The sequence below is a fragment of the Mesoplodon densirostris genome, chromosome 14, assembly GCF_025265405.1.
Source record: "Mesoplodon densirostris isolate mMesDen1 chromosome 14, mMesDen1 primary haplotype, whole genome shotgun sequence".
NCBI lineage: Eukaryota > Metazoa > Chordata > Mammalia > Artiodactyla > Ziphiidae > Mesoplodon > Mesoplodon densirostris.
The window spans coordinates 77,632,571-77,657,936 of NC_082674.1; the positions used below are offsets into that span (position 1 = coordinate 77,632,571).

The 25,366-nt window shown below is 36.9% G+C and overlaps 1 protein-coding gene across 2 annotated transcripts in view; it reads right to left on the reverse strand.

Moving 5' to 3' along the window:
• ANAPC1 (anaphase promoting complex subunit 1) overlaps positions 1-25,366 on the reverse strand; it is a 100,380-nt gene that overhangs the window by 41,700 nt on the left and 33,314 nt on the right. For both annotated transcript variants that reach the window (XM_060117038.1, XM_060117037.1), the window contains exons 18-30: positions 24,364-24,438; positions 22,090-22,358; positions 20,692-20,783; positions 19,733-19,881; positions 16,919-16,997; positions 16,484-16,520; positions 16,332-16,402; positions 14,018-14,196; positions 11,286-11,500; positions 9,751-9,869; positions 6,116-6,387; positions 3,764-3,998; positions 1,549-1,640 (exon numbers count right to left, since the gene is read on the reverse strand). In XM_060117038.1, the coding sequence (XP_059973021.1) occupies positions 1,549-1,640; positions 3,764-3,998; positions 6,116-6,387; positions 9,751-9,869; positions 11,286-11,500; positions 14,018-14,196; positions 16,332-16,402; positions 16,484-16,520; positions 16,919-16,997; positions 19,733-19,881; positions 20,692-20,783; positions 22,090-22,358; positions 24,364-24,438 (1,884 nt within the window). The remainder of the gene's footprint in view (positions 1-1,548; positions 1,641-3,763; positions 3,999-6,115; positions 6,388-9,750; positions 9,870-11,285; positions 11,501-14,017; positions 14,197-16,331; positions 16,403-16,483; positions 16,521-16,918; positions 16,998-19,732; positions 19,882-20,691; positions 20,784-22,089; positions 22,359-24,363; positions 24,439-25,366) is intronic.

The following is a 25,366-nucleotide window of genomic DNA, read 5'->3' on the forward strand; positions in this document are numbered from 1 at the left end:
AAGAAAATATTAGGTAGGTAAATGAAACCTGAACTATGAACACCTGAATCCTTTCGTTATTGTGCCTATGAACTATTCCAGCAATAATAACCATAATAATAACTTACTGAACGCTTAATGCTCTTCCAGGCATGATTCTGTATGTTTAACATGGATTAACTTATTTAATATGACAATTCGATCAAATAGCTACTATTTTACAGGTGAGGAAAGGGAGGCACAAAGAGATTACGCCCCAGGTTACATAAGCTAGTAAGGAGCAGCAGTGGATATAAAACAAGGCAGTCTGGTTCCACAGTCTATCGAGCTGCTTAACTACTAGAAAATACTGTAGTTAAATGATGTCAGGACTCACTGGTCAGGACCAGAATTCACGTCCCAGTTCCCAGTATGATGCTTTTCCATTGTTTTATCTGCCTCTTTAGTTCATGTGTCAAATGTGAAGAGTCAAAAGCCTAAATGACAGTCGACTTTCTTTTTTTTTTTTTTTTTTTTTTTCAGTATGCGGGCTTCTCACTGTTGTGGCCTCCCCCGTTGCGGAGCACAGGCTCCGGACGCGCAGGCTCCGGACGCGCAGGCTCAGCGGCCATGGCTCACGGGCCCAGCCGCTCCGCGGCATATGGGATCCTCCCAGACCGGGGCGCGAACCCGTATCCCCTGCATCGGCAGGCGGACTCTCAACCACTGCGCCACCAGGGAGGCCCTCGACTTTCTTTATATAATTCAGTTTCAGTATAATACTGTATTGGTGGTTCTTCAAAGGCCCCACATTCCAGCTGACATAGTCATTTAATGTCTCTGGTAACCCTACACTACGTCTACTGGATGGGGTTAAAGATGGGGAGTCAGAATGATACTGCATTCTGTCACAAAGCAGCTGCCATTGTGGCAACGTTCTGGGATACCTAGTGAACACCAGGGCACCAAAAGAGAATTCTGGTTTATCTCTAGTCCTACAGACTCTTAAGGCTCCCCATCACACACCCATTTTCACTTTTTTCTGTTTTCTTACTGAGTGAACTGTCATTTCTTCATCTTATGTCTTGAGCGCTTTTCGAGAAACTTCATTCACTTAGTTCATTCATGAACACTTATATCTAAGCCGGGGGGAAGAAACCTTAAAGCCCCATTCTTTTTTTTTTTTTTTTTTTTTTGCTGTACGCGGGCCTCTCACTGCTGTGGCCTCTCCCGTTGCGGAGCACAGGCTCCGGACACACAGGCTCCGCGGCCATGGCTCGCGGGCCCAGCCGCTCCGCGGCATGTGGGATCTTCCAGGATCGGGGCACGAACCCGTGTCCCCTGCATCGGCAGGCGGACTCTCAACCACTGCGCCACCAGGGAAGCCCCAAAGCCCCATTCTTCACTACAATTTCTCTCCATTCCCAAATCTGGCACTTTGAAAAATATCCAGAAAGAAGAAAGAGCTGAGGATCACAGCAAGTTAAGTCACAGTAAGGCAGAGTAGTATTCAGAGTAAACTGTCAAGGCTACTTGTCTCAACAAGCAGAATTTGTAACTGAAGCATCTGCAGGCACAGACTCTGCTTACCCCCAAGCAAACCATGCCCAGAGCCAAGCCAGCAGCCAAAGAGTAAGACTCTCTGTCCGTGCAGTATTCCATTTCAGGACCAGGGGGCCGTCCTATAAAACAGAAAGTAACACAATTCAAACTGGCCTCTTAAAATCCTAACTCGTAAAAGTTTTAGAGTTAACTTTCTAGTAAGTTGCATAAGAACTATGGATTCAATATAACCCCACTAAGAAAGATCTGACGTTATCACAAATGGTGTCCACAACTATCAGTTTACCACAAAATAAACCCCAAACATGGTTCTTCTAATTTGCCAATCTGAAAGCAATCGCTTTAAAATACTATCAAACCTTGAGTCTTATAATAAAAAAAAAAAGTTACCAAAATTTTTTAAAGGGGATGGATGCTCAAAAAAGCTTCAATTTGTAATTTCTTTCCTTTTGTTCTTGTTTTGTTAGCTTCAAATCTATTCAGATGTGGTAAAAACATGTTCAAATACTGATAAGGAACAGGAAGGACACTTCCCTTGTAAGTTTTTAAGAATGTTAAATATTATGCATCCAGACACTTATTTTGAATCTATATAATACTGAGCCTTACTATGATAGAATTTCTCTGTATCGATGCTCTAAGTTTGACTGGATGCAAAATTCATACTTTAAAAAGTACCCCCTAATTCTAACTCCACCCCTTTTAGGGCAGCAAAATGTATTATATATAAAGACCCCTTCCACCAAAAAAAAGTTCACATTCCTGGAATTTCATCCCCAGGAAAAAAACTTTTTTAAAAAGAAAGAAAAATTATACACAAGTAATCAGTGTAATGTTTATTGCTTAATTAGCAAAGAGTTAAAAACCAAGTAAAAGTCCTGAAAATAAGACAATGATTAGGCAATTTATAGAAAACCAACTCAGTGAGCTATTCCACAATATAAAATTAATTTTAAAAGCCATTTATGACAATGATATATGAAAAGGGCAGTACAAAAACAGTACGTACATTCTGACTGTAATTATACAAAAGAGCATACGCATATGAATCCAGATGAAATCTTCTGTATACAATATGAAAGAGGTGTACTATGGCTGTGAGATATGTATAATGTTGGCACCATTAGATATCATTATGATACAGCCAAAGAATGTTAATTACCTTGCAGATGAACAAGCTTTAAAAGCCAATCCTGAGTATCTTCTGAAGAAGTGTTTCTCAGACCAATCACTTATGCTATTACATATTTTGCTGACAGGAAAATTTTAGCTTTGTGAATATTTCATCACTGTAGTTGACTACATTGTTGACTCCAATTCTTCACTGCCCTACAGTGCCAGTTATAAATACATCCACACTCCTGACAGAGTTTCCTCTGTACCTGAACGTGTGACCGGCTTTGAACTAGGATCCTGGCTGGCTCAAGGTAAGCAAAGGCCTAAAATGCGCTTCCATTATTTGGTTCTCCCTCTTGCCCTTCTGTTATCACCATAAAAGAAGGCTGGGTCCCAGAATAAGGCATTTGGAGCAGAGTCTGAGCAGCAGACCATAGATCTACGGCCTGAAGCAGAGATGCCCGGGCCAATTTTGTGGCTATCCTGAAACATATGTAGAAAGATCCTGAATAGGACACAACAAGACATGCAAGTATGTATCTAAATTACTGAACATACCAATAATGCTAATAGCATTTCCATTTCTCAGAAAAAGATGATAACACGTAAGACATGTTTCCAAAAAATGTAGACTTCGGAGAAAACATAAAAAATGCCTTTTATCATGAACATACCCACCAGCGTATAGAGGAAAGCCGGAATCAATCACTTGCATTTTGTTAGAAGTGTTGTTGTCCGAAAGAATAAACATTGTGCTTGTAGGGATCAAAACAATCAACTCTGAATTTTAAGTGTAGACCATTGCTAGACATTGCCTGGCAAAGACAGAGCAGGATAGGCAGCATGCTCGCACGCGATTAAGACCTCAGGCTACCTCGTGAAATGGGACCACTGGAGCTCAATAATGGGCTAGCCAAGTAAGTATGCAGACCAATAACCTGCATAGTAACATCAGCCTTGGAAAACATTACTTTGTAGTTTTTTTCTTTATTAGTATAGCTCATTCTGTGCTCACAAAAGCTACTATTTTTTCCTTAATTTTTATAATCTTACTATCATTTTTACTTTGGGTCCTGTGGAATGGTAAAAATACACTTACGAAACCACAGCACTATTAATGCCATACCTATTTCAGCCAACAAGACTTCTGCGGTATGCCTATGAGCTGTCCCTTGATAAACAAGGCCGATGCCAACCACTGCAGCCACTTGGACGTTGTGAGGAACATCAAGCTCTGTGGACGTTGGGGGCAGGAGAGCAGGAATGTGGATGCTAAGAAGCCGTGTAATCGACATATCCATGGTGCCTAGTTTAGCAGCTGAAACACCAAGGAGCAGTCCAATGCTTGTCATCTCATGACCCTAAGACAGAAAACAGAATGAGACTTAAGTCACTACCAAAACAAATATGTAGTTTTAAATAAAATACTGCCTGCCAGTACTGTGACAGGCACAGTGAGAAGCTCCAAAAATACACAAGCAAACTAAACAGACAGGGTCCTTGTTCTGATGAAGCTAGTGCCCTTGGGGAAGGGAAAGTGTTAAACTAAAAAATACGTATTATTGAAAACTCATCAAATGAAAAAGTGTAAAGATTATAAAAGAGTATTTTAACAGAGCCTACTTTAGATTAGAAGGGACTGGAGAATTATTAAGAATCTATAAAAAGTAAAATTTACAATAGAATGAGTACAAATTAGCCAGGCAAAGTGGTAAGAAGGGAGGGCACTCAAATTTACAAAGTGAGAGAGAATGATGACAGGTGAGGGGAAAACATGTAAATGACGCTGAGATGATTAAAAACAAAAACCCTCACACTGATATTCAATTGACTACAAGGGTGCCAAGACAATTCAATGGGAAAAGAAGAGTTTTTTCAAAAAACGATGCTGTGATAACTATACAGCCACTTGCAAAAGAATGAAATTGGACCCCTTCCTGACATCATACATAAAAATTAACTTCAAGTAAGATGTAACTAAAAGTAAAAAAAAAAAAAACTCTTAGAAGAAAACATAGGTGTAAATCTATGTAATAGATATAAATCCAAGTGATCTTGTGCTAGGCAGTAACTTCTTAGATACGACATCAAATGCACAGTAACCAAAAAAACAGTAGATGAATTGGACTTCATCAAAATTTAAAACTTTTGTGCTTCCAAGACACCATCAGAAAGTCAAAAGACAACACGACAGCAGAAAATTTTTGCAAATCATGTATCTGTTAATGGACTGGTATTCAGATTACATAAGGAACTCTTACAACTCAACAACAAAGACAGCCAATTAGAAAATAAGCAAAGGATTTGAATAGATATTTCTCCAAAGATGATATACAAATGACCAATAAGCACATGTAAAGATGTTCAATATCATTAGCCATCAGGGAAATAAATGCAAATCAAAACCACAGAGATATTACTTCACACCTACTAAGATGACTATAATTAAAAAGACAGATAATAACAAGCGTTGGCAAGAGAGCAGAGAAACTGGAACCCTTATGTATTGCTGGTGGGATTACAAAATGGTGCAGCCACTCCGGAAAACAATATGGTAGTTCTTCAAACTTTAAAACAAAGAGATACCATATGATGCAGCAATTCCACTCCTAGCAATATACCCAAGAGAAATGAAAACATTCATCCACACAAAAATGTGTATATAAATGTTCACAGTAGCATTATTCATAATAGTCAAAAAGTAGTAATAACTCAAGTAGCCATCAACTGATGAATGGAAAAATAAACTACAGTATATCCATACAATGAATATCTATTCAGCAATAAAAAGCAACGAAGTGCTAATACATGGTACAATATAGACAAACTTTGAAAACATTACAGTAAGCAAAAGAAGCCAGTCATAAAAGACCATATATTGTTTGGTTCCATTTATATGAAATGTCCATAGTAGGCAAATCCATAGAGACAGCAAGTAGATGAGCAGTTTGCCAGGGGCCGGAGGGAAAGGGGAACGGCGAGTGACTGCTCCTAGGTAGGGGGCTCCTTCATGGGGTGATGAAGATGTTCTAAAATTAACAGTGGTAATGGATGCACAACTCTGTGAATATAATAAAAACCACTGAACTGTGTACTTCATATGCGTGAACTTTTATGGCATAGAAGTGGAAAAGTTGACGCCAAAAGAAAGAGTTTGGTCTGCCAAGGAGCTAATACAAGCAGTCTCTATGGCTGGAGCATAGGGAGCGAGGAAAAGAGAAGCACAAAGTAAGGCCGGGGAAGTGGGTAGGATCACACAGGCTCCTAGAATGTACATTAAGAGCAATGGAAGATCACTGAACAGTTTGACCAGGGAAGTGATATATTCCGATGTACACTTTAGAAAGATTTCTCTGCCTGCTGTGAGAAGAATGCTCTTAGAGGTACAAGACTGAAGAAGAGCAAACAGAACAACTAGGAGCTACTGTAACAGCCCAGGGGAGGCACAAGGCCAGGAGCTGGCAGCACGAGTTCTCACCTTGGTCAGGTAGTCATGGATATTGAGAGTAGCCAGCTTGGTAAGGTGCCCATTCAGACCCAGGGCCATGAGAAAGCCAGCATACTCATTGGCTAACTCGGCATGCTTGGGCTTATTGTAGACAATCCAGGCTGAGTCGATCTGGGAGGCAGGGGCTATCTTCAGGCCGGCAGCCACACCATTATGGAAGCTGGCCCAGCTGGTCATGTTGGGAGGCACATCGATGTTGCCACTGTTCAGGTCTACTGTTGTGTTCCGAGGGGGTGCCCGCCCTATTCAGGCAAACAAAATTTTAAATTGAGAGAACAAAATTTCAGAAACCAAAATTGTTACATTTAGATGCTTTGCGAACAAAGATCACTTTTCTACATTCAAAACCCCTAACCCCATAATACCTGTAATGATGTTAGGTAACTACGCATACTTAAAGTTTTATACATGGGAGTCAAACTTGATGCAAGGTGGAAAAACCTTAACTGTATAAAATAATTCACTGTCCTTTCTGCTAAAATATATGGGACTATAATAAGATCACTGATACCAATTTAACCGTGTACAGATCTGATTAGGATACCCACTGCTTTGAAATCTGTCTTTCAAACAGCAGGAAGCTCACCGAAAAAGAAAATGAAAATTAACATCACAAACTACATGAATAATAATGCCAACCTGTGATTGACAACAGTGTTAATTTCAAATATGCCATCCCATCTTTTTCTCTGGACGTTACGGAAAGATTATATTTTTAAAAAAGACAAGGAGCTTTATAAATTTGCTCTATCTCTTATCTATACGTCTCTCTATATGATACAGAACTCTAACTACACGCTATTGGTAAAAATGCCAAATTGCATTCAAAGATACCTAATTAAAACACATTTTATACACTTGAGTGACCCACTGAACCATAAGAGAGTATTCACTGAGTTTACATCTGTGGTCAGCTTATTCAAGAACAGTATAAATTACATGTTCATGATGCTATGCTCTCTTTGAATGCCTTTCCTTGAGTGTTTTGACTACACTGCGTACCCGCAAATACTGAATTATCTCTATATGTTTAATATTCTGTATTAGCTCAAGTCATGGAGGACCATTTAAAAGAAATATTCTAAATACAGTAAGTCCCTTACATACGAACTTTCACATTGCTAACTTTCAAAGATGCAAATGTTCACGTGTCCAATCCCGTAAGTTAGTTCACGCGTCTGGTGTACGTTGTCACGTGTGTGCATCCTCTACAAGTGGTTGTGCTTTTGTGTACTTTACTGTACAGTACTGTGTAGAGTACAGTAGTACGGTATCTTCAAGCCCAGGATGTCCAGAAGCAAGCGTAAAAGCAGCAGTGATGTAGCTGGTACAGTGTAGCCAATTGTGTTAGTTGGGTATCTAGCTAGGCTAACTTTGTTGGACTTACAAACAAATTGGACTGATGGACGTGCTCTCGGAACTGAACTCGTTCATATGTAGGGGACTTACTGTATTGCATACAGTTATACAGTTCGCTAGAGGTTTGAAAATATGGTTTTACAGGAGTTCTGAAAGTTATGTAAATTTTAATTAGATGCACAGTGTCTTTTTTGTAGTCTATATACCCATACACACACATACACAGACACAAGCATAAAATAAAATATATTTGTATTCACCATTTGCTTTCTGTACCTAAGAGCTAACTCAAATGCTAGTCTGTGATAGCACCACACTGGTGACAAGTTCATGAGTTTTATTTTTACTTTCTCAAAAAGGGCAGAGAGATTAACAATGAAAAAGCAAGTAAAATTTCTAAAACAACAATTCAACATATGTATAAGACATAATTTTTATACACAAGAGAAAATAAAAGGCAATGGGTAAAGCAAGTTTTCTTCAATAAGAATAATTACATACAAAAGCACAACAGGCCAAACCAGTGTCCGTTAAGGAACTATTTCAAGTGAACATTTTTTTCCTAAATGAATTTATTATTAAAACAAGATCATCTTTGGTGGGGGGCGGGGCTGGTCTGGGAGGGGGTCCTACCAGAATGACTAAAAGAATAAAACTTTGCATCAATGTCATAAATACATTTTAAATCATACAAATTTAAACGCATTCTGAAAAAAAGAGACAATGATTCATGCATTTACTTTTTAACATCCACCCAAGCATTACCGCCCAGATTTAATACATTTTAACATTTGCCAATTTTGCATGAGATTTTCTTTTTAACCCAAACCTTTTATATGAAAACACTCAGTTAAAAGACTAATAAAATGAACACCTATACACAGTACCCTCCATCAATATTCACTAATTGTCTGATTCTGCCATAGCTGTTTTATCTCTAAGAGAGAGAACAATTAAAATACTGAAGGTAACTCTGTTTGCTGTGTCTGTCAATGAGATTATGGCTCCAGAAAAGGTGTGATATAGGATACGGGAATGTGTTCTTCACTAGCCGATCTCATTTTCTGCACGCTGCTAAAAACACAAGCTCTTTACAAATCTCAGTGGGACCCTGGGTTTTTAAATTATGTAACTTAAAATATGGTGGAATGGTATTTGCATATACTACATCCTATACACTACTGTATGTATCATACATAACGTTTTGTACGGGTCACATATACTATATACTTTAAGGGATTTTTAATAACAATTTCAACTGTATACAACTGTCACATTTAGTATATGTTCAAACCAGATCATGTAGATGTGCACTATAAAACCCATTATAATCAGTAACGTTAGGAAATAAGTACACTTACATCTGGCAGAAGTAAAACCTCATGTAACCAACCAGAAGGGAAATTTGACAATATGTTATATCAGTCTTAAAATCTTGTTGATAAAAGATAAATATAACCCAACAATACGTTTGTAATGGCAAAAAACAATAATTTCCAAAAATACCAGGTGGTTTATATAAACTATATTCCATTAAGCGAAATATTCTGGAGCAAATAAAAATGAAGTTGTTGATTAAAAATGTGTATAAAATACATATACATAATTGTACACATATATATGCTAGATATAAAAGGATGCTCACTCACTATATAGTAAATTTTTAAAAACAATTTCTAAAACAGGTTTAAATTTTCTGATAAACAAATATAAAATTATAAAATGGAGAAATAAAATTGGGAAATAAACAAACCAAAGTGTTATTTAACACTAGTGAACTCTAACAAGTTGGGACTACTATGAGTGACCATTTTGTCTTTTTGCTTAGTATATTTTCTTGTTTTTGTACAAGCGTCATCTATTCATACTAAGACATAACAAGACATTTTAAGACTAAATATTTTTACATATTGACTTTAAGATTATTTAAAGTTTAATAATCTCACCATTCAATAGTATCTTTCTAAACTTCCCCAAGTGCCTTTTTATATCTTGAAATGGTCTCATTAAAAACAAAATTTAGTAATGGGCTATATTCTACTTCCCTCAATGTTTAATTTGATTTGCTATTTGAGCTTTGATAAACACTACAGTAGCTATTAACAATAATCACTACAGTAGCTATTAACAATATTTAAAATCACGGGGGATAGAGCATTTCTTTGGTTTTAACTACAATGACTCAAAAGAACTCCACTAAATATATACCCATTTTCCTTTCTCACTGAGCCCAGAATTTAACATACCTGTCAAATTCAACTTAGGAATAGGCAATGGCTCCGTTGGAACAGGATGGTATGAAAACAAGGTAAACATTCCCCGTCCTACTGGAAGAGCCATAGTTCGCTGACACAACTGGAGCAATCTATAATTAAAATTAAAACCAACATGTGAAAAAATTTTAAACAAAAAAAACTGGAATGTAATCTGTAGGCAAGTATTTCAAAAGCAGCAGTGCTGTGTAAGATGAAGCCACATCAAAGTAAATCCATACAAAGTCCTGAGTGAGTCATCTAAACACGGTTGTTCTCATTCTAATACTCTTACTCCCATCAGAAACTCTAAAGGGGAGACACATTTCTTTCTTCCGTTTCATATTTGCTTTGAATTAAAACCAGCTGTTCTATAAACCAAGCCAACTCTCCCTAAGTATTCAAAAAGTAAAACCTGTAATTCTACTCTAAACGATGCTAACCCTCTCAGAGGAAAGTATCACATTTGTTGGGTTTCCTCACTGTGCTGTTATCAGTTTAGCTGGGATCCTCCTCTCATCCTTTTTGTGAATGTAGCCCAAGTGCCACCTCCATGGGTGCACACAAGGTAAAAAAGGAAGTCCCTGTTTTGGAGGTCAGTGGATTTCGTGGTGTCTCCAGGAAACACAGAAGGAGTTTCATTTACTTGATGGTGAGGACTTATAGGACTAATAGCACTATATGTCAACTATGTTCAAGGTTAAAATGGCTTCTACAGGCTATACTTTGAAACTAATACACTACTTTTGAATTTGTTTCTATGTTAAAATAAATGGCATCCAACAGAAATTGTGGAAGCAGGGGCATTCATAACCAGGAAGCACTTAAGACAAGTTATATCTGAAGACAGAAATATCCCTCCTCCTTCTGAGGCTAACTAGAGGCTGAAGTTCTCTCTGCAGACAAAGTTATTCACAAGCACCCTCTCTAACTGTAAATATATATAGCTGCTTTCTAGTTCATTGGTGAGGAAAATTTTGCTGTCCTAAGATTCTCTGGGAACACTGCCCCACATTAATTTAAAATCAGGGAAATTTAGAATCAGGCCAGCAGACTACATTCCATAACATGTTTAGCAGAAACACTACACATAATCTACAAAATTATAATAGTGAAAACAAAAACAGTATAGCCCCCCCTTCCATTTAAGATGCCATTGATTTTAAGATGCAGCACTATTTCATGAGGTACTAAAAAAGAAAAAACACTGCCATTTAAACCATAACACCTACAAACACCTACAGATTGAAAGACATAATCTGATTTCAGAAATAGTAAAAGGTACAAAAAAAAATCAGCGTCATACAATCAATGAACTCTGATAATAATCGCTGACTGCATTGAGCTTTACTATGTACTGGGCAGTGCTCTAAGCACCGTGTAGAAATGACCCACTTGATTCCCAGAGAAACTCTGTGAGGTGTGAATGCTACAGTCATGCTTATTCTTACAGTTGAACAAAATGAGGCAGTACTTAATTTTTTATTTAAATTTTTACCTAAATTACAGCAGTTGATGTTTTTCTTTACCTGTTCTCTTTTTCCTCAATGAACTCATGGTCACTGAGTTCTGGGTACTGCACCACGTTGACGCGGACAGGATGCGCACTCTGAAGAAGCCTTCGCACATCCTGCACCCTTAAGTCTTCACTCCATATTAGTGACATCACCTCCTGATTCATGTCATTCATGCCATCATCTTCCTCCTCAGTTTCTGTTCCTGAAGGAACATCTGATGAGAGCACCTGAGTAACAGACTAGGTTGTAATACTAATTTAAAAACCAGCCAACACACACTTATTGAACATGAAGATACACAGGATGAGGTACCAAGTCTCCATCAGTGCAGAGAAAAAATATATTCCAAAGCAGGGCTGGCTTGGGTTCCCAATACATACTGGGACTCTAACCTAAAAATCTTTTTTTTTTTTTAAGTATAATTATATTGCCCACTTGGAAACATTTTTTACTGAGCCAAGGGGAAAGCTTTCAACTTACGACAATAGTCGGGAGGCTGATTCCATTGAAAGATATATTCTAAAAAAATGGTAAAAATCTAACTATATCCTAAATATTCCAAAAAGGACACAAATTACCGCAAACGGAATATTAACCCCACGCACTAAAGAACCAACACCAATTTAAATACTGTCTTTAATTGATAGAAGCAGAAGAAAACAACCTGGAAGGATATAAACCAAGGGCTGGAGGAGGGCAGACAACACTTTCTCACTTCTGTACTTTAAACAGAATAAATCATGGTTGGTTTTCACTTTTTTTTTCCTAAGTATGTTCCAACTATATTTCTTAAAAGGAAAGGGATGAAATGAAGCAAAACAAGTGAGGAGAGTTCATTCCTTGCTTATCATTCTGTCCTCATAAGCTCAGCATGTACTTTACTAGGAGCCTTCCCAGTCCACATAATTCAGTCAGACTTTAAGACAGATGTTAATAGCAGAAATCTCATTTTCTCTCAGTTTTAACTCCTTTCACCAAAAATTAACTCCTAGGTGAAATGCTAAAGTTTTGCAACATTTAATGTGGAAGCAACATTAGCCTGAAAAAAGAATAAAGGTAGATATGACTAGATAATCTGTCTGACTTTAGTTGATAAAAATTTATTATAATTCCTATGGAACATCTAATTTTAAAAGAAGCTACATTCTAATAAGTGAGTTAGCAATAAGATATAGACCCAAATAGCTGATAAATTTGAGACGACTTATAAAATGTAACCTCAAATAACTGAACAAATTTAATTTAGCCAGAATTACTTAAAATGACTTATAAATATAGATGAATAATTATCAATACCATTTGGCTTTAGTGCTAATGATGTTCTCATTCACAGTAATAAAAGAGGTCTAAATGCTAAAGACATACCTTGGTCAAGGTAAAGATAACCATATTATTAGCAAAAAAATTTGGTTTTCTGTTTAAAACAAGACAAATGCAAATTCAACTAAGAGTTGTTATTTCAGTGCAGATTAAAAGACAGATGTGCTGGAACAACCCTGCTGGAGATGGGATCCCCCATGGAAACTGCTTCTGTCACAGATCCATTATACAACTCTGATGTTGGGAATAAATTTTGACAACAGTCTCTGAAGAAGCATTAATAGCCTAAGATCTAATGTGGATTATGAACAGTTACAATGTATTGATTATTATGTGTTGGTTCAAAGGTTAATAAAAGATGAGCCAAATCTGCACTGTTTTCTCAGAGACATAAAGTACCAAAGTCACCAGGGGTGGAATAACCATCCCTGAATCCTCCTTGATCCTCAGAGTAAATGCAGGTGTTACCATTTTTTTTTTAAAGTTAACTGGAGTTCTAGAAGAAGTTTTAAAAGTTCCATTTTTGGGGCCTCCCTGGTGGCGCAGTGGTTGAGAGTCCGCCTGCCGATGCAGGGGATACGGGTTCGTGCCCCGGTCTGGGAGGATCCCATATGCCGCGGAGCGGCTGGGCCCGTGAGCCATGGCCGCTGGGCCTGCGCATCCGGAGCCTGTGCTCCGCAACGGGAGAGGCCACAACAGTGAGAGGCCCGCATACCGCAAAAAGAAAAAAAATAAATAAATAAATAAATAAAAGTTCCATTTTTAAGTTTTAAAAGAGGCTGATTTTAAAAAGAAAGGAGGATAACGATATATTTCACTTTCTATTTGTAGGGTCTTAGAACCCATTCTTAAAAAAACAGATTTGAACATTGATGAAGGACACTGTTTGAGGAGGGATAACATTAAGACAGCTTCTGAACAACTTTAGTGTCCCCCTGCAAAAAAACCTTTTTCCTGGGGCTTCAGTTTTATGTGATTAAAGATATATTTACACCTATGTAAAAGGTTAAATTTAAGAAATGCAACACATCAAAAAAGTATGAAGGAGAAAACAGTTATAATTTATTCAAATTCAGGACATTATGTGCTCTCCCTATTTCCACATAATAATTACAAAGTAGTTAATTACTAACATGGTACAAGCAGGGAATCAATCAGTCATGGTAGCTGCTCTACTGACTCGGCACTTGTCCTGACTCAAGGCACAGAAAGGTCCAGGCAAAACAGAGCATTCACAAAATCTGTTCCCATGTTCGATTTACAATTAATAAGATTTGTCCAATTTTAAACCGTATCTAGCATATAATATAAAAGATAATCTGATACATACACTTGCAAAAAGACTTAAAGGAAAATGGAGAACATTTCTACTCTGATTTTATTGAGGCTAAACCTGAATATGGACTTTCCATATTGATACTCACAGATTTCCCTTTGGGCAAGTTTCCTTCACAGGCCTGCTTAGAAAGATCCTGGCGTCCAATCAAGAGGCAGATAGCTTCTGGCCAGTCTGAAGCAGGCTGCTCCCGACAGTGATAAATCGCATCTCTGATGGGAAGAGCAATTCCAAAGGGAAGAGTTTCCAAGTCTCTTAAAGCGAAACCTTGTGGTGAAAGGAAGGGAGAAAATTTTTCACTTAGACTTACCACTGTCCCAATTATTCTCTGAGTGAAGTTAGTAAACTCTATCCTAACAAATAAGCAAGAAACTGATTTTATTCATCTTACTACCAGACCAGTGTCTTGACCTCAGGGATGAGTATAAAATTTTGTTTTAAACAAAAAATTCCTAAAAACTTTAAGAGAAAGACAAACAGGGCTTCCCTGGTGGTGCAGTGGTTGAGAGTCCGCCTGCCAATGCAGGGGACACGGGTTCATGCCCCGGTCCAGGAAGATCTCACATGCTGCAGAGCGGCTGGGCCCGTGAGCCTTGGCCGCTGAGCCTGCGTGTCCAGAGCCTGTGCTCCACAATGGGAGAGGCCACAACAGTGAGAGGCCCGCATACCGCAAAAAAAAAAAAAAAGAAAAAGACAAACAATCCAATAGGAAAAACACAAAGGACAAAAAGACATTTCCCTAAGAGGAAACACAAAGGGTCAATAAACATATAAAAGGATGCTCTATCCAATGAGTGATCAGGGAAATGTAAATTAAAACCACTAGAAAATAAAAGTTCACACTCATTTGACAGACACATATTAAAGTCAATCGATACCAAGTGTTGGTAACTATGCAGAGCAACAGTAATTCTCTTCCACAGCCAGTGGTGGTGTATACGGGTCCAACCACTTTGGAAAACATTCAGCATGCAGAGTTAGGTCCACCCCTACGGTCCACCAACAGACATACAGAACGTTGTGCACGTGGCACCGGGACATAAGCATTAAAATATTCATTAGTAATGTTTCATTATGGCAAAAAAGGGAAGGAAGGAAAGAGCCCAATTGCTATCATCAATAGAATGGATAAGTAAGTTGTGATATATTCAAGCAGTAGATCATACAGCAGTGAAAATGAATGATCTTCCGCTACATGAGTCAACATGGATGCATCTTTAAATAATAATATTGAGTGAAGAAAATAAGATAGTAAAAAAACATGTTTATATTTATATCTATTTACATAAAGTTAAAAAACATACATCACTAAGCAATATATGAAGTGATAAAAACAAATGAGAGAAGGTAATACAAAATTTAGGTAGGGTATGGGACAGGTACTTTACCTCTAGTGATGGGTGTATGAGAAAAGGATGCCATGCAGGAGTAGATCCACAGGGCTTTCTACTACACTGGCAATGTTTTATTTCTAATGGTGGGTCACCAGGACATCAATGTTCATTTTATTATTATTCTCTAAATACATTTTATACACTCATATGTATACCATATTTCATTAAAAAAACCTTCAAATCCTCAGGTTAATTAATTTCTTCTGTAATAATTTTCTAAATTTTATAATATTATACATTATTTATTAATATAGAAAGTTGATTAATTATTGAGGTTAAAATGTTACCTTATTTGAGAATAACGCTTTTATTAAATACTATGTAATATTCAAATGAATAGAACTCATATTTTTCAGCATAAGTATCTCATCTGTAATACTATATGACAATTATTGGAATTGTAAAGGAAGCATACAAAAAAGAACAGTGAGAAACTAAGTCATTTAGAACATTCCCTAAATAAGAATTCAGAAACATCCTGTAATATTCATTAAAGCATTACTTTCTAACATACTACTCTATAACATTCTCCTTTTTTACATTTTCATATCAGTGATATTTTTTAAAATTTTTAGTTCATTTTTATAGGAAATTTTAGTATTTTACTCAGCTTAAAACCTAAAGGCACAGGCTTAGGAAGAGAGAATAAACTCTTTTCCTTCCTTTCTCTTGTCCCAGGTGAATCTGCCTCTTGGTGCATAAAATCCCTGGCCTGTATCGTTCAAAAGCATACCCTGAAATATTTACACGTTACTTTTAGATTTTGCCAGAAATACTCATTTCTGATAGCCCAGATATTAGTATAGAGAAGCTGTGAGACTGTCAGGGAAAGGAAGGGTGGCTTGATGGGCCATCATCTCCATCCTGTGGGATTCTTCTGTAGAGCAAGAGGCCCTCCCTTCTCACGCCTTCCAGCTCTAGTGAGCTCTGAGGACGCAGGGCCTACTTAGGAAGGAGTCCAGGGAAAGGATTTCAAAGACACATGAAAAGTAACAAAGACCACCTTACCTACATTAGTCATCCAGATGACTAATCTCTCAGCTAGACTAGAAACTGATGTAGAATGCCTGAAACTAAACCTATAAGAGAACAAACATGAAGTTATTAAATATGAAGTTATTAAACAGATTGTGTAAAAGCACAATCTGAATAAAAGTCACCTGTTCTCCTCTTGTTCTGCTTGTGACTTCTGTGGGGCTAAAACAAAATGAAACTTTATTTTGATAGTTATCCTGGTAAAGAAAACACACAACATGTAGAAAATATTTGCAAATAAAAATTCATTTAATAAACAACTGCTAAAAAATAATAAGCAGTACTCTGGCAGGCTGGAAAGTATAATCATTTCCCTGCGGCTAAAACAGTCCTTTTTAGGCACACTGAAAATGTAAAATTTGTTAGATTTTAAGCAAACTTGGTCTCTAAAAGTCAGATGTGGACTCCAGACTAAAATGGTGCAATTATGTCACCTCTAAAATGAGGCAAGACGTGGCCTCTAAAGTACACTTAGAAAATTTTTAATTTTTTAAATTTCAACTCTGATATCAACATCTATAAAAATCTGTTTGGAGAAGCTTAACATTAGACTGACTTACCTATACTTATTCTGGATAAATACTGTGAGGATTCATCAGAAACAGAACTTTCATCACCAAGTATGTAGAGTGCAATACTCTGCATAAGGAGAAAGTTAACATTAGTTTTTAAACTACTGGGGCATAATTACATATAGGAAAATTCACCCACTTTAAATGTACAGCTCTGTGTTTTGACAAATGTTATACAATCATATAACCACTACCACAGTCACGACACAGAATGCCTGCATCACACCAAAAAGTTCCCTGGTGCCCCTTGGAGTCAATCCACTCCCTCCCCTACACCAAGCAGTGGAAACAACTCATCTTTTTTCTCTCCCTAAATTTTGCCTACTCTACAATGTCATGCAAATGGAGTCATAGAACATGTAGTCTTCTGTGCCCTACTTCTTTAACTCAGCACTCCTTTGAGATTCATCCACGTTACTGCACGTATCAGTAGTTTGTTTCTTTTTACTGCTGACGAGTATTCCATTATACAGATGTACCAACCTTTGTTTATCTACTTATCAACTGATGGACATTTGGGTCATTTTTGGTGAGGTACACCCTAACTCTCTACCCCTCTAGACCTAACCCTTCTCTGCTTCAGCCTTCAAAGTTCTCGCTTGAATACTTGCTACTACCACTAAGATCTACGCCTGCAGCGTTTTCTTTTTTCTGAAAGAAAGTAGCAGCATGATCTTATTAAAATTTCAGCACAATGCTGGAGGATCTTCAAGTCCTACATTCTAAACCAATACAAGCACTGCAAATCATATATTCCTAAAGCTAGCTGACATCATATCTAACAAAGATATAATATGAATATCTACAAATTGACTACTATTATTTAAGCTGGAGGCTGAACAACTCTGGCTTATTCATATTTCTCTAGCTCCCTTTTGGGTAGATATAACACTGAGTCTAACCCATTTCAGCAGAGTTGGACAGGACCAATACATCTGGTGATTTCACCTGAATGTTTCCACACAAGCAGCAAGGAATGAAAAACTTCTGGGATTAAGCTGCTCTTAATACACTGTGAATGTATTTAACGCCACTGAATTGTACACTTAAAAATAGTTAAAATAATAAATATTATGTTATGTATATTTTATCAGCATTTTTTTTTAAAAAAGCAGAATGACCATTCTGCGTGTCAATTTCAGAGCCACAGGGGGTTCTGAAGCCTTTCTCAACATGAAGCAAAGCAGAATGCAGAGTAAAGGAAAAGATGGGTGAGGAGCAAGGACATTCATATACTCCAGTGACATCTGGGAGAGGAGACAAAAGATCTGGTTCTCCCCTAAGTCTGGGAAAGCTCCATCTCCAGAAAGGTCCACAAAAGACCTGTAGGCAGGCCACTCCAGTAGGGGGACCAAGAGAAAGAAGTGTGAAGGAACTCACCTTTGCCAACACCCTCTGGTTCTATTTGAAGGTCTGATCTTTGATTAACTATGTATTAACAAAATGAATTAATTTTTAAAAATCAAAATTATTTTATTTTTAAAAATTCAAGTAGGATTTTTTGTAGCTATGGACAAGTTGATTATAAAGTTTAAATGAAAAGGCAAAGGAATTTAAATAGCTAAAACAATTTTGAAAAAGCAAAGTAATGGAAGGAAAAGTCATACTAACCAATTTTAAGACTTACTATAAAGCTACAGTAATCAAGAGTGTGTGGACCCCAACACAGATCAATGGACCAGAATAAAAAGTCTAGAAACAGACTCACAAGAATGTGGTCAACTGATTCTTAACAAAAGTGCAAAAGAGAAAGAATAGTGTTCTCAACAAATGCTGTTAAAAGAATTGACCATCCAAATGGAATAAAAATCTCAACATAAACCTCACATCTTATAAAAATTAACAAAATGGATCATAGATCTAAATGTAAAACATAAAACCATAAAACTTCTAGAAGAAAACTGGAGAAAATCCTTGTGACCTCAACAATGAATTTATAGACATGACACCAAAAGCACGATCCATAAAAGAAAAAAAACTGGATAAACTGGCTTCATCAAAATTAAACATTTTTGCTTCACAAAGGAAACATTAAGAGAACAATGGAATATGACAAACTACAGGAAAGAATACTTGAAATCCATATATCTGACAAAACCTCATATCTAGGAATACTCAAAATATCACTAGCCATTAAGAAAATGCAAATTAAAACCACAATGAGATATCACTACACATCTATCAGAATGACAAAAATTACAAATCATGACAATACCAAACACTGATCAGGATGCAGGGAAATTGCAACTCTCACACATTGATGGTGGAACTGTAAAATGGTACATATACTCTGAAAAACAGTTTACAGTTTCTTAAATACACATATATTAATCTTAAATATATACTTACTATATGGCCATCAATCATACCTCTGGGTATCTACCCTAGAGAAATGAAAACTTTTGTTCACACAAAAAACCTGGACATGAATGTTTACAGCAACTCTATTCATAATTTCTAACAACTGGAGTCAACCCAAATATCTTCAATGGATGAACGGATAAACCAATGTGATATATCCACACAATGTATAGCTGGCACTCAGCAGTTAAGTGCAACGAACTGCTGATACAGCAACACTTGGATGAATCTCAAAAGCATGAGGGAATTTTCTGAGGGGGGTGATGAAACTGCTTTGAATCCTAATTATGGTGGTGATTACATGAACTCTACATTTGTTGAAATCCTCAGAGCTATACACAAAATGAAAAAAAAAAGTTAATTTAACTGTATGATAATTTTAAAAATTATACTGAAAGAGAAAAAGAAAAAAACAAGTTCGGCAACACTTTGAATACATACCAAGACTACAAGTCTGCTTCTTTCACAGATGACGGGGAGGTAAGGATAGGGTGGCATTCCTTCACCCTTCAGACAAGAACTCACCCACTGATAAATACTTGGTGGCTCAGAAGTAAAAAATGATGGATGATGCATAAATCCTGTTTGTCCTTTAAAATTAGATAAATGTTTATAAAGATACATTAATACAATACTGTTTTATTCTAAAGGAAAAATAATCAACAATACCTATCATTTGAAAACGATCAGAATAACATTTTTCCATAGTCTCCAAAATGCTTCATGTTTTCTGCCACAGTAAGTAACTGACCATATTATAATATGTGGAATTTAACTGACTAATATTTTATCCAATCCTGGAAGGAAATTTAGAAAAATTCTCGTGTTCAAGGCATATAAAGACTCTAACGAAAAATTTCTGCCCTAACCCTAAAGATGAGAAAACAGACAATACACCCAGGACTGTGCTCTGTTTTAACAACTGGGCCCCGATCCTGAGTCGCTTTAACTCAGGGTCTAAGACAGTACAGTGGTTATGGAAATGTTCTGTATCTGTACTGTCCAATATGGCAATCACTAGCCCCATGTGGCTACTGAGCACTTGAAACGTGGCCAGTGCAACTGAGGCACTGAATTTTTAATATAATTAACTTAAATAGCACATGGCAGGTGGCTACTCCCTGGGCAGCACAGGACAGCACAGCACCCTTGGCACTGGAAGCTCTAAGCTTTTGCAAGGCAGAAACTTAGGGATGAGTAACATTTTCCCCCTACACTGAAGAGATTATGGCTTACTACAAGTCAGAGGTCAAACACTCCAAACTAAAATCTGCCTGGTGGAAAGACACTGCCCCTGATTTAGAGGCTAATGGTTAAGAAATACATCCTCTGCTATTCACCAAGAAAAATACAAGGTAATGTCACTACATTGTTCAGAAAACCTTTAACAGCACACTTACCTTGATCAATTGTACACACTTGTCCAGTAGTTCTGACAAGTGTTGGGTAATCTCTATAGTAATGATCTACATAAGCCTCCAATTTTAAGTCCCTAAAACAATAAGAACATATAAAAAAGAAATAACAAGGAAGGTATTATAGCATTTTCCTCCCAAAGAGTTAGAAGGACTCATCAGTTGAACTTTTCAATTAAAAAATTTACTTATGAGAAAGAAGACAACCAGATCTAGAGCCTCTGTATTCTATTTCTGGACTTTAAAGTGCTCAGTATGACAAATGGAACCCAAACTCCTTTTGCTAGATGAATTTTGTGGATAAAACTACTGTGAAAACACTGTGGTCCATTTTCTCCTCTTTTAATTTATTAGCTGTGTGATAGTCAGCAAGTCAACTCTATGAATCTCAGTATTTTTTCTTCTAGAAAATGGAGCAACACCAGTTAACTCACTCTCAAGTTTTTAAGATTAAATAAGATAATATGCGAGAAATATTTTACAAAATGTAAAACATTTTACAAATGTTACCTGTTTCAGAGAGCCATGATTAGGGTTTGAAAATCATTTCATTACAAAAGTATTTTCATCATAGTAATGATCTGTCATTAAGAGAAACTGACCATCAATTAAAACTGCCATGTCTCAGAAAAGAATTTCAGTATCTCAAGGAAGATAACAGAAATTAGAAAACATACGACAACCTTAACACAGAGGTTGGCATTTTGATTCAAAGTTAACTTTCTTTATCACCAAGGGTCACAAAGGCTCAAATAACACCTAAGTATGACCTTCCCAGTTCAGTGCCAAACACAAGGTGCTAAAAAGGCTTTTAAAAGTATTATCAGAACAATCTTATTATGGATCCACTAAGAGAGCCTGAAAGACGGGGAAGACCACAGACTGAGACAACAAAGGAACAGCAAAGACAGCCCACGACTAGCAAACGACACCTGTTCTTAGAAACAAACTTGGGCAAGTTTCCGCATCGCTGAAACAGGGATTCTAATACCTACTTTGACAATTCCTACATGTAAATTATGATTTTGTTCACTGTAAACACTATCTGAACATAGGCATTACTACAAAAACAGCAGGTGTCATTACAGACCTTTCACCACAGTCATCCTGTCAAAATGAAAGCTAAGCAGGTCATCCTCACCGTGTAATACACTCCGGTGTCTTCCCACTCATCTTAGGACAAAGACCAGCAACCCCAGCATGACCCACAGGCCCTTACATAGTGGATACCTTCAAACAATTCTGTTGTTTATAGAAAATGCTGTGGTTTGTTGAGACGGTAGATTTCAGAAATTTATTTGCAAGCTTCCTATATGATATTCATGTCTAAGATCAAGTCAGCTAACGACCTCTTGAAGTTTCTAATCTACAAACAACATTTACCTTGCCAACTGAATGAGAAGTTCAACAAGTGAACGAATTCCTTCTCCCATTAGAGTGTTCAACTTAAGCTCCTCATAGACCAGGTGAAGAACAAAAAAAATTGCAGGTATGTGAGTGAAAAGAAGTGTAGAAGAGTCCAAACTGAGATTCTGTGACAAATCCTCATCCTTCATCTGTGAAACTTCCAAAGGACTCAAACATAAAGATCTATTCAAAAGATGAGACTCAACATTCTGGTGGTAGTCTGAATTTAGTAAATATTCCCAGTCCTGAGAAGAATAAAAAGGATATTAACTTTTTAAATAATCCCTCCTGTAATGTCATCATTAAAAAAGAAAATCAAATTCACTTAAAACAATTCAAGTTCCATTTTCACATTAAGTTGTTAATAGTATGAAAAATCACAATGCTGAAAAATTAGAACCAACACTTCAAATGGCTAAGCAGTTTCCAGGTGCCAGCAATAAATATTAAGACAAGCCACCTTTAAAAAACACTTGAAAAAATGTAGTCACGCCCTCTTAGGGAAGAGACTTTGGAAGAAAAATCCTACTACCTAGGTAGAGATTGAGAGAGAAAAATTTCAGATTATCTTAGGCAATGTCTTACGAGCCAAAAGTAAAGAAGGAAAGGTGGGAAGTGTAGACAGGCAGGTATAAGGACCACTACATTGATTTGGGTTTTAGTAAGAGGAGAGGTCTACTTGTATCTAGCTGGTATATGTATCTTTCAATGTTTATAAGATGATGACGCTAGTAATGTGCCTAATAGTCAACTGAATTTTATATTCAAACTGTGCTACACTTTACAGGTATTAAGTGTGTTTTAGTTTCTACTTGTGATTTATTGTATTGTGTCGAGAGAATGTGGTCTATGGTTTTGTCACAACTTGGAATTTATTGGTGCTTTTGTCAGGCTCAATACAGTGTGTTATTCTAACTTAAAAACTCTTGGAACAGATATAGAACCAACCATAAAAGTAAAAAATTTATAAGTTAGACAACCAATATAAAAAATTCTGCTCACCAAAAGACACTGTTAAGCCACATACTGGGAGAAAATACACATATGACAAAGAATGTCATATCTAAAATATATAAAGAACTTCTACAGCTTAATATTTTTTTAAATCCAATTTAAAAACAGGTAAAACACCTGAACAGAAACTTCACACAAACATATGTAAGTAGCTAATAAGCATATGAAACAGTGCCTAACATCATTAGTCATTAGGGAAAGGCAAATTAAAACCTCTTAGAGAAACTGCTTTCCACATATCCCAATGGTTAAAAGGAAAAAGACCGACAGCAAATATTGGCCAACTCATATATTACTCGTCAGTGTTAACATGGTATAACCAGTCTGAGAACCAGCAATGACCCAACAAGTTCACTGCTAGGTATTTAGCCAAGAGAAATGAAAATATATGTCCACAAAGACTTATTGCTGAATGTTGGCAGCAGCTTTACACATAACAGTCAAATAACGGAAATGGGCTAGATATCCATCAGCAGAAGAATGAATAAACAAACTGTGGTATATTCATACTACCCACCAATAAAAAGGCACAAACTACTGATATCTGCAACAACATGGATGAATCTCAAAAGCATTATGCTGAATGAAAGAAACCTTATGCCAAAGATTACATACTATATTCCTTCATTTGTATCAAGTTCTAGAGCTGGCAACGCTAACATATGACAGAATTCAAATCAGTGGACGCCTTGAGAAGAAAAAAATGATTTAAAATGGCACAAGAGAGCTTTATGGAATGATGGAAATGTTTTGTTCTTGAGAGGAGTGTGGGTCACACGAGTGTGCATTTGTCAAAACTGATCAAACTGCATACTTAAGATCTGAGCATTTCATTTATGGAAATGAAACCTCAATTTTAAAAGAATGTTTTGAAACAACAAGAATACACCCATGGAATCTGATACGTTTGAAAACCTAAATTAAAGAAACACTGCCTAAAAAGGCAAATGCTGTCACTTTAGGTGATCAATTGGCAGTAAAACATCTATAAACCCAAATTTAAATCACACAGCATTATGTATGTTTAGTAATTTTTAGATGATCATCAAAGACAAAAGTGAATAAATAGCCACAGAAAATGTAACAGGTCCTGTCCTTCAAAGTAGCTGTCATTCAGTATTAAAATAAGTAAAAGGTGTTAGAAATACACACAAATCAACAGGAACACTACAAATGTGGGGGACCAGTATAATACTCACAGATTAATTTTTATTAGCAAGAAAAAACAATGCTTACATCATCAGATCCCGTCTCAGAAGGTCTTGCTTTTTTGGGTGCAATGACTGGGGAAAGTGATCCTTCAAAGTCAAACTGGAAGATAACCCCAAAAGAGAAGACAAAATCATGTAAATTTATCACTGACAACTGATCAACTTAAATGATTCTGAAATCAGTTCTACCAATTATGGAAACTGAGGAATGTCACCAAAACTCATTTTCTCATCTGGAAAAACATGGTACGAAAACCTTTCTTCTAGGATCATTGTGAAGACTAAATGAAATCATCTATGTAAAGCACCTAGTCCAGTGCCTGGGCGCACAGGTACTGCAATGGTAGCTTCCTTTCCTCCCCTACTTCTCTGATGACACAGATCTTCACTCCACTGGTAGAAAGAACAGGACCATTAGCTATACCCAAAATATGGCAAGTCTCAAAAAGAATCAACCCAGTGTTAGCCAAATGTCAGAACTCAGCAGACATTTATTTAGAGTCTGTCTGCAGTGACAGTCTAACAATTCTATGGCAGAGATGGGTAGCTACTCTCCAAAATCTGTGTTCTCCTCTTTCTCCTGGACCCACAGCCAGGCTATGTATCCCTGCCCCCTCACAGTTAGGTGTGGCCCTCTGACAGTGTGATTATGAATGAAAGTAGATGTCACCACTGCCAGGCCCAGTTCATGAAAACCTCCCATTCATGCTCCCCTAGGCTCTTTCCCTTTCATCTAGCGTCAACTCTAAGGCTATCTTTGAAGCCTCACATTGAAGAAGACAGATGCTCCATCAGCCTGGGTCCCTAATAACCATGAGGCCTGTTTACCTGCTAAATACTGTTATATGAACAAGATACACATTTTTATTGTGTGTGAGCCATTATATCTTTTGAGAGCTTTCTGTTATAATAGTTAGCCTATCCTAATGAGTTACATAAAAGCAATTTTCTAAAACTTCAGTCTTATTCAATTCCCTCTGGCATAACCTTTGCCACCTGCTACTTTACACAGGCACTGAACTACCAAC